The sequence below is a fragment of the Saccoglossus kowalevskii genome, chromosome 14 (genome assembly GCF_978046115.1).
Source record: "Saccoglossus kowalevskii chromosome 14, keSacKowa6.1, whole genome shotgun sequence".
Classification (NCBI taxonomy): Eukaryota; Metazoa; Hemichordata; class Enteropneusta; family Harrimaniidae; genus Saccoglossus; species Saccoglossus kowalevskii.
This window is the reverse complement of record NC_140654.1, coordinates 14,825,774-14,844,488: the sequence shown is the minus strand read 5'-3', so window position 1 is coordinate 14,844,488 and position 18,715 is coordinate 14,825,774. Positions and strand designations below refer to the sequence as shown.

Below are 18,715 nucleotides of genomic sequence, written 5' to 3'. Positions count from 1 at the left end.
ATAAACTGTCTACAAGTCTATCATGATGTTGAGCATAATAATACAATGAACAAAACGGTCATTCACTACTGAACCTTGGATCAGTGAACAACCTGTCGTACAATGTACATCAACTGACTTTCCACCAAAAACAGACAATTTACGGACAGAAAATGGTTACATAAAACAACGAGCACTTCACAAATAGGGTAATGTTGAAATTTGTGTGTCTCATGGCAAAATATTTTGTTTTTAACTGAATAAATGAAGAAACCTAAAATTCAATCGTCAACTTGAAATACCCCAAAAATATATAATTTTGCAATGAAATGCTGACAGAAAATATGTACTTTGCATTATGTGTGTTATAAATCGTAGAAGTTTATGTTTAAAGGTGAATAGAAGGCGTTTTTATCGAAAGTATACAGTTGCTAAATTGGTAGCCAAGTACGAGTAATTTACAAAAAGTTCGCTCACCCCGATCTTATCAACTTGAAATAATTGGGCGTTCTGTCATAATCGTTCCTTATGATCAATTCCACAGTAAAAATCACAGTCAACTGGAGTGAAAGTGATAATTAGATTAATTCACTGATATTTACTATATGATGACGGCAACTATTTTGAATACGACTTCAAACTAAATAGACAAGTTGAAAAACAGATTTTTCATTTTTCTGCTGAATAGGAGGTAATTAACAAACTTCCACAGACAAACGAACCTCCTGAAAGTATGACGTCAGTCTCTTCGCAGTTTCCATAATGTAACTGAAAAGAGGCGGTTTCCAGCAAGTCGTTATAATTTAGTTCTTCGGCGTAACCATCATGATGTCGACCCCCCCCCCTCATCTTCCGTACGAGATCTGGACTTGGTATTTTACGATTCATACGATACACCTGTCAGAGAATAATCTGAAAAAATAGACGAAGTTGTACAAATGGTTAACAGAATCATTTATTTATATTCCACTGCATAAAATCATGTGTACTCTACTGTAGCGTAGACGCTCAGGTGTGGTCCGCACAAGTCGGGCGCCAGCGAGATTCGAAAGACAACTGTTTAGTCAAAACCCAAGCAGTTTGTAAATTGGATGTTATTATTTTCTCCCCCCCCCCCAGACTATAGACTAGATGACCGTGTCCCGGTTTTACTATTATCTATGCCGTGACCAAATAACTATAGACATGCTATCGAAAACTTGTCGATAGCAGTTAAGTGTTTTTCATCCATTCCCAAATTAGTTTGACTTTACGGCAAAATCAAGGGAATAATTGTTTCGACTGGAGTGATAGGCACAAGAACGTTAATTAATTAATGTAATGGAATTCTGCTTGGTTCTAAGTTTTGTGTTGCATATTTACTTTGGGAACATTCAGATTCTGGTTTGGGTGATTCATTGTATCCAATAAAAAATAATTTTGCTTTATTCTTACTAAAATAATTCACGGAGTTAAAACATTTTCAGAGGGCCCGGCCCGCTGGGCCGCTCAGTAATCGTTTTATTATTTTCCGAGGCACTGGCTATTCGTAAAACACTCAGCATTATGGTCAGTTCATTTCAAGTCTTGCTGATTGATTGATTTCTGAGCTGCGAAATCTTTACGGTGCAGATATCACGCAACAGTTACTATTAAAATTATCTGGCAATTGTCTTTTTCAATTTCTATGTTCAGCAATTCGTATATCTCGGTTTGAACAACTTGAATATCAAGAGCGCTAGGCAAATGTGCTCGGGTCAGTATAATACTAGAAATAATACATGAGTATTTTCCTAAAAAAAAAGATATTAGTAACATTGTAGCCAAAAGGGAAAAAAATGTAAGTAAATAAATATAATGATATGTCCCAATTCAGACTTATTTTGAAAAAATAAAATTCGGTGTCATCTTGCTTTTTTAGTTTGCGTTATTTCAGGGCATTTAATTTATATCTTTAATTATTTCTTCAACAAATCAAACAATGTGTCGATTTTTTTTTTACACAGGCGTTATTATTTTTTTAAACCGTTCTATTTTATGTTAGAGTACATAGAAACCCACAATGTCAGTTTTGCGATCAATTTTGTTGTTGAGGTAGCTGTAACATAATTTGAAACTTTGCAGGCTTGCAGGTTGCAATGAAACCCGCCCTTATGTTTTATTTGAAATTAAGATTTCTATTACATTCGTAGAAAAATATTTAACAGTTGAAGGCTTATTGGTTTCGGGCAGGTGGTTCAGTTTTCAATTGAATCAGTACACTATTAGTTTGATCATCATGGAGCTAAAAAATATTCAGTGCGGTTAGTACATTTGTTTAAACCTCAGACAACTATAGATTTATTGGTTGTCTTGAAACAAACGGAACTATCATCGAGTTCAAACACCAGGAGTACAAAGGTATTAGGAGCTTAACTAGCAATAAACAATTGAAGTTGATTTTTTCCGTCACTGCTCCTTTTTTTAGCTCCATGGTTTGATTCATGGTTTTAAACTATGTTCTTGAGGCATTACAGATACATTGGTAACGAGTTTGAATAAGTAGTGGGCAAACGTCGGTGAGTAAATATTTTCTTAACAAATCAGATAAGGAATCCTTATCATAAACGGCGAGCATAATTTTCTCTTGAAACAGACTAAGGGATGACCATTTACCCACACATGCATCTATAACTTTATGTTTACTCTACCTGGGTGACTCTTCTGCCTACCCCCATTTAGTTAAAAGTGTGGGCCCTTATCTGTTTCAAGAGAAATCTTGCTATTCACGACATGGATTCTTTATCTGAGTTGGCGGACCAATAAAGTTGTGTTTACTTTTTATCAGCGCCATATTTTTTTTCTACATATTGGATTGAATAAAAGTATAATATTTCCATAAAAATCAAAATCTAAGAAACTACCAACATGTTGTTGATCTATTCGAGCATGTGGGCGTGTTTTCCGAATACTAGACCACCGGAGATAATGTGCTTGTCAACTAAATAAATTAAATATATATCGTTGCAAACTTCCTCGAATTTTTAGCAAAAGACGCCACCCGCTTAAACAGTGTGGACGAATAAAATGTTTGGGAAAGGGCTGGGAATCAATGTTTAAATGGTTTTAATATTTTCCAATTTCTCTTATCACTTGAAAATACTAACGGCACCTAGTTCCTGGATCAGTCCGAAACGCGTGGCCGTTTTCCTAATAGTCAGCTGAACTTGCAGTGGCGTTTGAATCTATGGGAGACATAATCACGAGTGTTTGTAACTATTGTGCTTTTTGTTGTTGTTGTTGTTTATAAATAGAGATACAATAGCTTTACCCGCATTGTTTGATGTCTTAGTTATACAAGTTATAATAGTTATGCTATCATATGTGTATTTATAAGTAAAACACAACAACCTATATCATTATTACGAGCACCCGTGGATAACTATCTACTGAGTAATTTGTGAACCGGACACTGGGGGCGCTGATGCTGATGAAAGTGAAAGCAAACGGTTACTAAATTTGCACTTGTGGCCATCTCACAATTAGGTGCAGTCCATGTGTACTTGTGTGTATGATGTGCTATACTGGGGCTTGGCTATAATTTCACAAAAGATCTGGTATATTTCTGCTGAAATAGGGTGCGAAAAATGTGCTTTGACCTTTCACCTCCTCAAGCATGTTTACCAAATAAAATGGCGACCTAGCAACATGTAATATTGACATTACTTCGACGGCGGAGATGTGCTGGTAGAAGACGCTTTTACAGTTCGTCAAATATGGAAGATTATTGGAAACAGTATCGCAATCAGTGATCGAAAATTCGTAGTTTGTCTCCATGTCTACTTTTGATTTTCTGATCGTGCACAAACGAGGTAAAACCTACAGGTACTAATATTGATTCACGGACTTTCGAAATAGGGTGTGTTTCTTATCAGTATTCACTGCTTGATTTAACATAAACAGGAGGTGCTCTATGAGCAATTTTCAGACAACAAGTTTGAATATTGAAAATCATGACTGGGCGTGAGTACCCGATTACTCAAAGAGTGCCACCGTGTGGTGGGGTTGGCATTGAAAATCGATCGGGTTCGTACATGATATTTGAATGAACAAACCGCGTTTGCAATAAATCGACTGTGATGTCACACAATTTTGGACCAGACACAGACAAATAAAAAGCGTAATTATAGAATTGGTCTATGGTTTAGATGGCTGAACTTTGTAGTTCATTCAAAATTGTCTCGGATTTAATTGTTTTAAAATATGATAATAAATTATAGAGGTTACTGATTTTAAAGGGCGGTAGTCGTCGCGCAACGCATGCGCGAGATTTTTTTAGACCCCCCATACATACATGCATATAAACAAAGATGGCGACTTTGCCTGTGTGGAAGATCATCTAGTACAAACTGAGACGTAACCAAGATTTAAATAGATTTTTTTAGGTGATTGGAAAGTATTAAAAGAGTTACCGGTGGTAATTAGTGCAAGTCACGACCAGGTCAAACCCTATACTTGTGATTTCCATTAGAAGAGTGCATTGGATTGTGGGAAAATGAATAGTTATCAGCACAAATGTCACACATGTGCAGTGCGACGACTGCAGCCCTATAACTATCACCCGATATCAGTTGAGTGTTGTTAGCTATCTGTGAGGGAACTTCAGTAGATAATGTGTATAATGCTTATATTAATCCATATAAGAAGTCCTTAATTCTCCAAATTTTGACCTCAAAGTGACTTTCTGTCCATCACATCTTCAATTGTAGCATTTTCTACATCAGTGTAGATAAAAAACAACTCACAAACTCGGCAACATTCAATTGAGTGTTTTAAGGATTAGAATAGATACAAATACAATGAAACTGCAACTCATTGCAAGTTATGATCGATTCAATGCTGTCCTGATTGCTGCATTTCAATGTAGTGCGTTGATCTTATTGGAACAACATTATTACGGGTCTTATTTACTAGCACCTGTGCCGACAGTTGTGGTCGTGACCTTATCTGATATTTAGAATTGTTTGTACATATGCAATGTTTTCTTTGTACCATTTTGTATGCTAGTCAGACACTGACAAGTATATAAACAAGCCAGTAGGCTGGTTGGCGAACCGCTCCACTTCGCTCAAAAACAAGCAACATGTTTTTGGTAGTTTCCATAGTGTGACATAAACGTGAAGCTAACGTCGGTTTATAACTAAATGGGCCCATATACGAGGTTTGCAAAAAACATTCAGTCTTTAGAAGTCACTTAGTTTATTACTAGGATGTATTCTTCTGTTACATCATTTATTATTTCCATCTGTTTTGAACACTGCTATTACAAAACCACAGTCAGCTGGCATCGGTGTCGCTGGGTGTATATGATAGAGGGAAGTTGTGCAACAAAATTTGCCGAGTTCGCAGTTTATCGCCGATAAAAAAATAACTAAGGCAAAAAATCACGGTTTTTCAGCATTTTTGTAATAAAGACATTATTCTCTATCAATAATCCGCCCAAAATAGGAACATTTCTACTAATTCTTGTGTTTTTTCAACGTTTTTCGAAAAACCTGCAATTAGGCTGCGAAAGTAGAACATTCTGGAAGGGGTGAAACGGAAGAGCATCGCCAGGCAATGGACGCGGGGCTCTTTGGCAACGACCGCAAACGTATCCGTGTCCAGCCATTGGTTGGCCACGTAGAGGTCAAAATACGCGTTCTATTTTTACGAGTTAAGTTTGGCTCTTCCGTTTCACCCCCTCCGGAATGTTCTACTTTCACAGCCTAATTGCAGGTTTTTCGAAAAACGTCGAATAAACAATTCAACTTCTTCTTCAAAACCACCAGTCGGAATGTTTTCTTTCTCAGATTTGTTCATTTCATGTCCAAATCTCAAATTCTCTATTTTTGATGAATATTTTTGTAATTTTTTGGTAAAAAGTGGTATTTTCGACTTCTTGTTAAAAATACGCAAGTCTGATTGCTCTGATACTATACATACATGTATATGTACCTCAGGTAGACCTCCCTCAGATTTGTTCATTTTGTGATGATATCTTCAATTCTCTAATTTTAATGAATAGTTTTGTCTTTTTTGGTAAAAAATGATATTTTCGACTTTTCGAGTCCAATTGCTTTGATATTATACATTTTGTTCATTTTCTAATGATATCTTCAGTTCATTAATTGTAATGTCTATTTCTAACAGCGGAGCTATCTCAGCCGACAGGCTGCTTGTCTTTATATTTATTTAATAACACCTGAATGTACATTTTCTATACAATCCTCAAGATGCAATCTGTAACTCAAATTAATTTTTATTTTTAGACTGATGCAATATGTTCTCTAAGAAAATGAAAAAAAATGCTCCAACTAAAAAGAAGAAGGCTCCTGCACTTGAGCTGGGCTCACATTCTTCATTTCAAGAAGCTTTGCAGCAACAACAGCAACAGCAGCAACAACAACAACAGCAGCAACAACTGCAACAACAGCAACAACTGCAACAACAACAGCAGGAGCAACTGCCAAACATATACACTGAATATGAAGCTGATATTCTATCAGAGAGTAACACTGCACCCCCTCCTTCAGATTTTAACAATTTACTTTTCAAGGATGAAGAAGAATTTAATTATGATTCTGAGGACGAGGATGATGACTTCTTGTCGATGGAGGAAGACGAGTTGTTTCAAACCAACAACTTTGATCCTCCTCCTTCCAAAGCAAAGATGAGATCCAGAACTCTTCCTTCAAAAAAACAACGCCAACGAGAGAGCAAAATCCTAGATGGACCACTGAGTCAACTTAGTTCTAAGGACTTACTATATTCCAAATCTAAACTCAGGAAAGTAGAAGCTCCTATAATAAGACATGGAAAAGCTGTACGTGGCCATGCAGGTATGAGTAACGCATAACTTGCATTTTATACTTGTTTTGTTAACATCACTTCTCCTTCTTAGTGCTTTTAAGCTTGATATGCCAATTTCTGCAATTTAGATGAATAATATTTTACACTCTTAATCTTAAATCTTAATAAACAGTCTTAAGACTGTTACATGTATGTGACAATGTTGATTGTCTGAATTTGAACAAATTACGAAAACTAAAATGTATAATAATGTACTGTTAAATCATTTTCTCAGCACATCCGAATATTAGCGATCATTTCAGCTTCCAACTTGATTTATTATTTGAATTTCTGGGATTACCTGGTGTATGTCTGAGAGGTTTGTTATGCATGTAGACCTTGTGAACCTGATAGGGACAGTGTTATGCAAATTTTACTTTTTATAATTTTTGTTTTCCCCACAAAAATCTCCAGATGTATCGTAATATTGCTGTGAGGGAGTTGCAATTGTTAATAACAGCTCTTCATTATATACAGTGGGAAGTTCTCTCCCATAATGCATTGCACATGTGTATGGTAAGTTGCTGAATTCGGGTCAAACTGCCTTATGTGTGTGGCTTATTCCAGGAGCTGAATCTGAATTGTATTTTGTTATTTTCTTTTTTCTCAGTTGAATATGACACTGTACGCCTGTATGAAGACATTGGTGGCATCACTACACACATTCCACTTGGCAAGTTGAAGGTAGGATTACTATATGATCAGTATCATAAACAGTACATTAAACCGCGGGTCTGGGTGTATAAAAGGAAAGATGGCCGCCACTTTTCAGTATGCAAATGACACTCAAGCGTGAAACATCTCTTCGGGGTGCTCCGCAAAATCACTCTTTTCGGCAATCTTAACGCCTGTGGTGCTTTATTTTCATGTCGTACACAAACATGAATATGTCCGCGATACAACTGCGATGTTACTAGCAGTAGCCCAATTATGCCACATTGACTATATATGCTAAAATGTACTGTTAAAATATATTATATTTTCAATTGTATATTTATTTAATTTCACTATTTTCGCACAGTGAAAATAACATCCAGCGAATATACATTTTTTCTATATTTTACATCTAACACGTCAAAAATCAGTAAAAATAAATTCCATACAAAACACCCAAAATATCTTTTCAGCGAAAATTAATTCCAGCTAAAATAAAGTATTTTACAGGACTAGTAATTTTATACCATAATTTATATACCAATTATCTTTCTAAAAAATCACTGTGCAATTTTCACAATTCTGTTCGTGATCCAGACTTCATGTACCAAAAAATTGGAAAGCTCAAGGTACTAGAAGTTATATTTAATACTGAGTAATTTCCAGCCCCAAATCATAACTCATTGATGTTTCGGGCTCAAATTCTGCAATTAGTGGTATTTTTACCCTGTCATCATAATCATGATGATAATGATAAATAAAAAAATCTAAGACATGTCATTTTGTAACCAAATATAGTGCTAAAATTGTTTAAAGTTTCAGAAATGTAGTATGACTGGCAACAGTACACCGATAGAGAAAAGAATAAAAACAATGGAATAATATTATTTTTGTTTTTACAATAAATATTAAGTTAATACTATGCTGCTTCTTTTGATGGCAAAGCATGGCCATTTATGTTTAATTGCATCTTATTTTTCTACATTTTTCATTTTTTGCAAAACATTTATTTTTGATACTGTTTTGTGTAAAATATACAAAAACTTTTAAGTGAGGAAATACATAAATGTATTTTCACATGCATCATGTAAGTTATCATATTATTAGGTTATTATGAGGATACCTCATTTTATGCACAAAGACAGTACAGTGGGAGTATCGACCGGCGCGCAACGGAGTGCATACTTTATGGTATCCTTGTAATAACCTTATTATTATACATCTTTTCTTTCCAAGGATACATCATGGGAATGCTGAAATCTTAAAAGTTTAGAACAGAATCAGTAATCAGTTTGTGTGGAATCCGGTCTAATCCTGGTGGCAGCCATGAAAATTTGTTTTTAATTTTAGAGGACGCTTATGCACATAATAATTCCATATTTGGAATTCGCACTTCCTTATAAATACCTCGTAAAATACCGCAAAATTATGGCACGCTGTAACTTTTGGCGATAAATGTATAATCATGATTTTTAACCCTACCATATGTGAACAGTTTGATACATGCATTTGATATATTTTGTAGCGCTCTCATGCAATGGTTTGGGTCATTAAAAAGTAATAATTATCATGAATATTAAAAGTGATTTTCATTCAACATTTATGAAGAATATCTTACTTAAAAACTAAATTTTCCCGTAGAGTATTCTACTATAAGTGGATACCAATTTTTCTCTCTGTTTTTTTTTTTTTTTTCAGGATGTGGCCAAATCTAAAATGCCAAAAGGGGAATCGATTATTACATTTTGTGGTCTAGAGCACTTGACAGACATGGCGGTGAAAGTGTGGATGGATAACTGGAGCAAGGCAGATTTAATGCAAACATTGGTTCTTATGGGATGTATTAATATAACAGACAAGGCTATAGAGTTGATTGCTTTCAGGTGTCCTAATATTGTTACAGTAAGTATATATTGAACATACGTAATGAAATCTGCATACTGTAGAATACTTTATTTTAGATGGAATAAATTTTTGCTGAAAAGACTTTTTGGGTGTTTTGTATAGAATCAATTTTCACTGATGTTTGACAAGTTGAACGTAAAATATAGGAAAAAAGGTATATTCGCTGGATTTTATTTTCACTGAATCATTCCTTCAGCGAAAATAGTGAAAATTAATTCCAAGCGAAAATAAAGTATTTTACAGTATTCTGACAATCAAAATGTACTACAGTTACATAATAAACAGCAGCAAAAAGCGGGCTTCTCAAGCTTGTTTTCATGGAAACAATGATGTAAGTGCTTTCTCCATCTATTTGAAATTTTTCAAAATAAAAATAACTAATTAAGATTCATAATTTAAAGCACGGTAGTCGGCACGCTGCGCATGTGCGAGATATATGGGTCTCATATAAACAAAGATGGCGACTTTGACTGTTGTGCCATTCGAGTACGAACTGACATGTTTCCAAGCTTTAATTAGGTAATTTTCATGTTATTGGAAGGCATCGAAGGAGTCACTGGCGGGAATCAGTGCAAGTCGCGCCCAGGTCAAACCTCATACTTGTGATTTCCATTTGAAGAGTGCATTGGATTGTGGGAAAATCAATGTTTATCAACACAAATGTCGAACATGCGCAGCGGGACGACTACCGCGTTTTAAACAAATTGTCTGTCATGTCAAAAGTATAATGTTAGTCATTTTCATCTCTGAATCATTTATTATATTTTTACACCAAGGTTGATTTGAGAGGATGTACACAACTTACTGAGAAATCAATCGCTGTATTGACTGAAAAGTGTCAAAACCTAAAGAATTTAATAATGACCAATGCATCGGTGTCTACGGTGCCGAGTAGTGTCTCTCAGCTTAAAAAGTTGTCCCTCCTGGGCTGCCCTCTGCACTCACCTAAAAAGAACTTACTTGGTAAACCTGAAGTCAACTCTATATCTGTTGTCAAAAAATATCTGAAAGGTAAGAATTGATATACCAGGGATATTTTTAAACAAAGGAACAGGGGCGCAGCGCCCTCATGCCATGCCCATGCACCCCCTTACCCTGGGAAGCAGATCCTCTGGCAACCATAAAATTCTGATTGACTAGGGATCACATATGGCCACAGTCTACAACTGTGACCTGTCTGATAGTAATTTTGTCCCCAAGGAAGCCATAGAATGCTCCATTTTAACTTAGAATTATCAAAAACTCCACACCCTGGAAGGGATAACCCTATCTCCCCCACTTGGTAGCGTCGCTGAATAACAGTGCTCCCTCTTGCAGATTTTTTCTAGAAAAAAACCCTGATATACTGTGTTATATTTCTCAATGTCAAGTTTGAGAATGTGACTTGTCTGTACGTGTATAACTAATATTAAATAATTATAAATTTTACTGTACTTACTCAACATAGGCACTAGCTATTATCTGAAAACCTGTTTTCTTTGCAGTAAATGTTATAATAAACTTAAAAAAATCTGTTCTTATCATGTAATTTTGTCTCTGCAGAAAAACAATCTTATATATGTCCATCCTATAAAATGATCATGGTGGATACTGAAGAGAAAAAATCACAAATCCTGAGCAAAATGTCCTTGAGTTATGATGGTCAGCTGGGTAACCTGTGCACTGTGCTTGGAGACTGGAAACCGCAGAGTCAATCAAATGTTATCTATAATGTTGTGCATGTCAGTGATAAGGTGAGCGAAGTGAAGTGAGTGCACAGTAGTGGGATTGCTGCAACAACTGGCACAGAACCATCATTCACTAAATAGATGTGAGGTGAACAAAGTTGATGGGGCTGCAGGTGCTGGAATATTTCATTAAATAGCCTGACTGTTACCGTATTATACCAGTTTTTCATTATAGGTTTCATTAAAAATAAAAGGCCTTGTATTGCCTGGATCTTATAATGCTCTATGAGGAACCAGACTAGCAATTTCCCACCTGGTTCTCTTTGACCATATTTGGATGAACATATTCATTCTCTCAATTAATTTAAATCAGTGTGAGCTCTATTACAGCCAGTTATCAGTATATCGCATACCGAAGATAAAATTAAGATATAATTCATAGCTTTCAATTCTCCTGGCAGATTTTTGCGACTATGTTGTGGTGCTTGTTGTTATAAGACATTGATCACATTAGCTACAAAACGAACATCAGTACCTAGGTATATATAACATAAGGTATATAACAAAAATCAACTTTTGCTGTTCTTGGTTATATGGCTAGCAAACCCTTGCAAGCTTGGGTGCTTGCGGTGTATATAACCTTAGACCACAAAAAAAGCAGTTGTGCCAAAATTCTGGGGTACAATCTTATATAAATTGCAATGGAATTATTTACTTAGTTTTTCAGTGGAATATAGTGAAATTTATTTTTATTGTACAGGTTATTGCTGATGTGTTCAACAGTGAAAGATGTCTGTTTGTTATCCCATGTGATTTGAATGATAGCTCGTCAGCTCAGAAGTGTATGGAGATTGTATCGAACCAAGCTGTACAGGTAAGTACAAAAGCTTTACATCATTTATGGAGTTTATATCAAACCAAAACCATGTACAGACAGTCTTGAAGTTGTGAATAAACCAGAAAATCAATGTGCATTCTTCTTTCTCAATTGCAGGCTACCTCTTCCTTCTTTGTTATTGCTGCCACATACGAAGGCAAGAACCAAAATGCAAAGAAGTTGGAAAGCAAAATTCATGATTTATACAAAGAAAGGAAAAAGAAAATAGAAAATCAAATGGATGAGATTGCAAACTTGGTGTAAGTGCATGAAACCAGATGAATAAAAAAATGGATTATTAATTGTTCAGTTATTGTGAAACACACACTTTTCTCTATGCTTACCTGTACTTACATGTACTGCCTTTTTTTGTTTTGTTTCAGTGACCCATCCCTTGCTCTGCAGTTGACATATGGTAGATTACAGTCACAACTATCAGCTCATCAAACCATTGATGTGTATGCCATCAACTTGACAAATGGAGAGGTGAGTCTAGCATAAATCACTGACATCTCCTATTGCATTGACTGACCTCTTGTTGTTGCAGGGGACTTGGATCAATCTAATTTATATATATACCGGTATATATGTATAATTTTGTCGCAGTTTCATGACTTTTTAGCTTCGCTGTCTAAAAAGATATTTTCAACTTCTTGTTAAAAACCTTAAGTCCAATTGCTTTGATATTACATATATAGGTACTATATATGGACCTCTCTCAGATTTGTTCATTTTGTGATGATATCTTTAATTCTCTAATTTTGGTGAATATTTTTGTAATTTTGGTAAAAAGTGACATTTTTAACTTCTTGTTGAAAACCGCAAGTCCAATTGCTTTGATATTATAATTTTTGGTAAAAAGTGATATTTTTGACTTCTTGTTAAAAACCGCAAGTCCAATTGCTTTGATACTATACATATTGTTCATTTTCTAATGATATCTTCAGTTCTTTAATTGAAATGTGTATTGCTAACAGCGAAGCTATCTCAGCCGATAGGTTGCTTGTTATTAGTCCCCGTTCGGATGAAGTCCGAAAACGGGGACTTATAATTTGGTCTCCTTGCGTCCATGCGTCCGTGTGTCCGTGCGTCCATCCGGAGTCATATCTCAAAATCCCTTGGACCGATTCCGTTCATTCTTTGCATGTGCCTAGTACTTTATGTGAGATATATGCACGCTGTTGTTTAGCGATTCGATTCAAAATGGCCGACTGGCAGCCATCTTGTTTTTTGAAAAAGTTGTATTTTGGACATGCTTTGTCAGTTGTCATTCAAACTTGGTACATAGATTATACATGTTAGGATACATGTCCATGATGATTTATTTCACAATTAGATCAAAGATGGCCGACTGGCAGGCATCTTGTTTTTGTTTTTTTATGCAGTATCTTGGACGTGCCCTGTCAGTTTTCATTCAAATTTGGCACATACATGTACTTTATACATGTTAGGATGCATGTCCATGACAATTTGTTTCAAAATCTGGTCAAGGATGGTCGATTGACAGCCATCTCAGATTTTGGCCTTACTACTATATTTCCACAATTTATGTACTATTTTCATTCGTATTTGGCCCATACAATCATACATATCAGTGTGTTTCATAATCAGATCAAAGATGGCCGAATAACGGCTGTTTTTATTTTGGCCATATTACTATGACACGAAACACGTGTTTTGATGTAAATAAACATTCTGTTGTATACGCCACTTGGAACTCAAGTTTCAAGGACACGCTCACGACAACCCCTCCGCTTTAATATGACGAGCACAAAGAGAACTTAACGGGGACTGTGTCATTTTCAATGACTTGTTAATTATTGAAATAAACAACTGCTGAGGATACATAGTATAGTGCATTTTGCCTCATCAACAATTTTTCAACTCATGATTTATTGTCATTGTAAACCAAGCACTCTGGAAATGTATGTGCAGCCACTGCAGTGAGGCTACCTCTTTTCGGTTTTTATAGGGAATGGAAGCATTCAAGGATGGATTAGTAAACATGAAAACCAAAATGGATGAAGTTTGTCCGCATCTCGCAAAATTTGGTAAAGATTTCGGTGAAGAGGTAGAAAAGATTCTAAAGTTATGTCAGAATGAGAAAAAGGTTTTCTCTCTGTGTGAAGTACACAGTCTCTGTGCTGGATCTGGTGCAGAGGACCAGGAGACTTTGGATGTCTATGAAAAGATCTTGGAGACTATGCACATCATGGTAAGGTTAAAACAAAATGTAAACCTCTTTACAAAAAAAAAAAAATCTTTAATCTCCATAAAAATTGTATGAGTTTCATAAATTTATTCGATAGCAGTGATATTTCCATGAGGAGTTTGAATTCATTGCTAGTAGCTAAAATTGAAATATTTAAGTATTGTGCACATGTGTACTACTGCTTTCTCTGCTATTGTCAATCATATTATTTGAGCGCCAAAGCCAGTTCTTCGAAAAATATAACCCATGATCAATAAAGTATCATGAAATTATTTGGAAATTGCTGATTGCCTTTGAATAGATTTCTCATATAAAGAAAAAAATGTGTATCATAGACCAAATATTTGATACAAATGTGATATTACTTTACGAGAAATATGGAGTTAATACATGGAACTCTTCTGGGGAAAAAATAAAACATGACCCATTCAGTTAGAAAATATGTTACTATTTTATTGAATTCAAAATATAAAACAAATGTGCCAGGAAATATAATTTTCAAAATCAAAAATCAATTTAAAAAGATTTATTGGTTTCTTTAATTTGTCTGTCCATCTTTTAATTAATTTTTCAATTCAGCTGGTAAAAAATTAAAACTTACATATTTGGAGGTCTGGCAGAATTTGTTCATGGTCTGCTTCAATAACAATTTTTAAATGCAATTTTACTGAATAATATTATTGCATGAGTTGAATGCATTCTGCTCTGATGAATTTAGAAAGATTGTGAAACAATTATGCAACAAATTTGAAATATAATATGATATTTCTGTTGTTTGTTTCTGCAGAATGTTGCGTTTTTGTGATGCTTTTGTGGAAACAGAAGTATTTTAAAATAATCTTTAATGCAGGGCTAGTAACTGATGGTCAAATTTGAAAGTTACCTGCTTTGCTTTCTGTAACACAATTTCTTATTCTAATACATGTGCAATGGTACGTCTTCTCACGTCAAAACTCCAGCAGACACACTTCAAAACTAACGTGTATTGATCAACCTGAATGTTATTCATGTTTTGTATTCAGAATTTTGATCAAGATCATTTAATCAACAGCGAATTATGTCCATGTTATTCCCCAAAATTTAAAAAAATAAGTAAAATATTGCATTTATTTTTTTGGTGGAAAAACTCTGGGTTAAAAAGCACTGAACTGTGCATGTTTTCATCTACTGTTTTGTCATTGTTTTTTATGGTTGGTGTAGACAAAAAATGCTGTAAGCGCTGTACACTGTTCATTGAAACATAGGTAGTACCGGTATGTCAGTGAAGTGAAGTGATATTCTGTATTGTAGCTCATACAATAGCGCCTTCTGTGTCAACTTTGCAACCCCCTCCCTGATATTAGAGGGCACTGTACATTTGACCTTCACTGAATTTACTCTTGTCTATTTCAGGGCAAATTGTTGTATTTTAAACATATTGAGGATCATCCAGTAATATTTGATGTGCCTTGGTTTGTCAAAATACTGAATACTTTATTTGATCATGATGGAAACATTACACGACTGCCTGCTTCTGGTGCTGACACCACGGTTTGGTCAGATGCTTCACTTCATCAGAAAATGAGCTCACAAATAGCAGAGGTAGGTTTAGTGTATTTTTTAATTTTATACTGTGGGAAATTTTAATCATTTTTTGAATGTCAAATTTATCGTTCAGCGCTTTTGAATTTTGTGGTTGTTTTTTGATTTTTATTCAGTGTGTGCGTATTACCTGTACCAATTTGCAGATTCAAAATGGCTAATTGGTGGCCATTTTATTTTAATGACAGCTGTTCTGGAGCCATTTCTCAGATCATGTCATATTATATGAGGGACTGTGGCATAATTGAGTATATTTAGTATTAACTTAAGAATTTTAATTTTTATAACTAATTACTGATGACCTCATTGTTCTTGTATAATACGTGTACCAATTCCAGTTTGTATAAAGTACCAAAATGAATTTATAGCCTAATCTCAGTCATACATATATTTTGAAAATTTGTATCAATTACATTAAAATTTAATATATAAACATAAATTATCCATAATGCAATGCATGCAATGTACGCAGATTTGTATACATTTCCCAATCCTACTCAAGATGGCCATTTGGCAGCCATTGTAGTGTTCAGTATTCACCTTCACTTTACCTTCTTGTTAATAATTTATCAATTCAAAGAATATAATTTTAATTTTTGTGTTATTTTCATGGTCCAGATGACAGGTAATAGACATACCAATGTCTGCTTTCTTCTTGCTTTTACAGAATTCTGGTCTTCTAGCATTGTTGCAAGATCTTGGTCTCATTTTAAAGTTGCCCATTCCATTTACGCCTGAAGACATTAGTGTTCCAAATATTTTCTACCCAGCATTGCAAAGCTATCCTCCTAAAGATATTCTGGTAAGCCTAACATTTATATATAATCCCATAATATTTCTCTTAGTTTAACGTCAGCAGACACTGTGTGATAACCACTGGGGTTTCATATCAATCCAAACATATGTCAATTTTTTTCTAGCACAAATCAAAATACTGTGACTTTCCCCGGCCTCCATTGCTATTGTCTGCAGCAAGAGCCACACACTTGCATAAATTACAGTCAAACCTTGATTATCCGAACGCAGTGGCCAGTGACGTATTTGTTCGGTTAATTGATTGTTCGGATGTTTGATATAAATCACATGACTGATACAGTGACCCCCCCTCACTAAGTCGCGTCTCAGTAAGTCACAGTAAGTCGTGGGTAGTTTGATGGCTCCCTAAAATTCTGTTGTGTTTTGTTTGGTTTTTTAAAGTAAAAGAACTAATGTTTCGTTGCATCGTGTATTTAATTGGCCATTAAAGGGCTGGAGGAGACCACTTTACACCGCAGTAGCGCGTGATATTTTCACTCCTATAACAATAGACAGTAATACACTTGCATTTTACATTTCACATTTTAATTCTGTGTCACCAAGCAAAATTTTCAGATATAATTAAAAAATAATTCCATCATAGAAAGTACAAAACTGCAAATTATGCAATTTTTCATGATATTTGACACTCTAAGTTTCTGGGAATTTTTATTTTAATTTTGTTATCCTAATTCTTTTATTGAAAGAGTGAAAAAGATAACATACACAGTACTCATTGTGCCAAGCCTCCCACTTTTATTGCTTTTATTTGATCGCTTATCACTTAACTTCTGCTCATGTGGTATTTTCCAACCGAAAATTCAGATTTCTTATTTTTGCTAATTGTAGTTTTCTTAGAGTAACTTAATTGCTACAATCCAACCGGTTTGTCAAGATAATATGTCTACTGTGTATGTGTTTACATAGTGAATTTAATATACTAGAATGTACACATTTTTTCAGGACCACTATTGGCCTCACTTTGCATCAACTAGTGAAGAGCGAATCCAACTCAGTTACCATTACGAAGGTGGTCTTCCAGCTGGTCTTCTTGCCTGGATTATATCACAATGTAGTATATTTGGCGATGTCAATCTCGTGTGGAAATATGGTATACTGCTGCAGCAAGGACCGATTGAGGTACTTGTGTGCGTGACAGGAAAAGGTAATGATGCTTTATATTAAGGGAATATCACAGTTGCATGTACCAAGATTATATAAGATGTGGGTATGCAATGAAGATCTCACAAAAAATGACTCAACAAATATATATTTCTAGAAATACTAAATTGTAAATGAGTGAGTACTGTAAAAGGGTTAATTATTCAGTGGGTTTTAATTTTGCTTATTTTGCTGCCTGGAAAATTTGCTAGATCACATTATCTAAATGATAAAAGCGTGAATTTAAAACCCACTGAATATGCCTGTAATGGTAAATCAGCGAAATTTAAACCCAGTGAAAGTTATCTATTTTACAGTATATTCAAGAACTTGATAGGGTTCATCTCTGGGTGTTTATTCTGTTCATTATTCACACAACCTTATTATGTGCATTTTTGAACAATGTGATAATCTCACTCACTATTGATTATGCAAGCATACTTTTTCGAGTGTCCACTGTGTTTGTGTGATAGCATATAATATTACAAATTGGTTGTATTGATATGCACACAGAATTGGATGTTTGTGCCCCTCAAATAGTCTTCCATTCTCCCTGTCACCAAATCCACTGCTCCAAATACCATGGCAACAAAGATCATTGAAGTAAAAGACATGATTATGAGAGAAAGGATCATATTTGAAGGGCAAAAACAAATTTTGTGTCTCTCTCACTGTCAAGGAGATCTCGCTGGCCATTTGCCTCCAAGGTTTATTTCAATATAATCAAGTTTTGTGATACTTATTATAATAAAGTAAAGTTAGGAAACATTTTGTTTATGAAATTTCTGAAGACTGAATGAATGTTTGAGTTAAAAAATAATCGTCTCATGATGAATGTAATTATAATATATATCAATTTAAAAAGTTTTTTTTGTGTTTTTTTTTTAACACAGATAATTCAACTGTACAGCTTACAGGATGTACAATGAAGAAGAATAGCTGCCTTGTTGGAATGATGCAAAAGTTTATCAAAATATTGGACACTGTCATCAATGGTGTCAGTGCAATGTACTCTCCTTATGTTAAATCTATGGT

The 18,715-nt window shown here is 34.8% G+C and overlaps 1 protein-coding gene across 1 annotated transcript in view; it reads left to right on the top strand.

The window, feature by feature from the left end:
* The first annotated feature begins 3,430 nt into the window (after positions 1-3,430).
* Positions 3,431-18,715, top strand: part of LOC102802760 (uncharacterized) — a 63,882-nt gene continuing 48,597 nt past the window's right edge. Inside the window, exons 1-14 of the mRNA XM_085507486.1 lie at positions 3,431-3,822; positions 6,249-6,818; positions 7,439-7,512; positions 9,181-9,384; positions 10,164-10,398; positions 10,930-11,120; positions 11,815-11,928; positions 12,049-12,191; positions 12,315-12,417; positions 13,904-14,212; positions 15,536-15,724; positions 16,392-16,526; positions 17,483-17,684; positions 18,574-18,713. Coding sequence (XP_085363612.1) covers positions 6,260-6,818; positions 7,439-7,512; positions 9,181-9,384; positions 10,164-10,398; positions 10,930-11,120; positions 11,815-11,928; positions 12,049-12,191; positions 12,315-12,417; positions 13,904-14,212; positions 15,536-15,724; positions 16,392-16,526; positions 17,483-17,684; positions 18,574-18,713 — 2,598 coding nt within the window. The 5' untranslated portion in view covers positions 3,431-3,822; positions 6,249-6,259. The remainder of the gene's footprint in view (positions 3,823-6,248; positions 6,819-7,438; positions 7,513-9,180; positions 9,385-10,163; positions 10,399-10,929; positions 11,121-11,814; positions 11,929-12,048; positions 12,192-12,314; positions 12,418-13,903; positions 14,213-15,535; positions 15,725-16,391; positions 16,527-17,482; positions 17,685-18,573; positions 18,714-18,715) is intronic.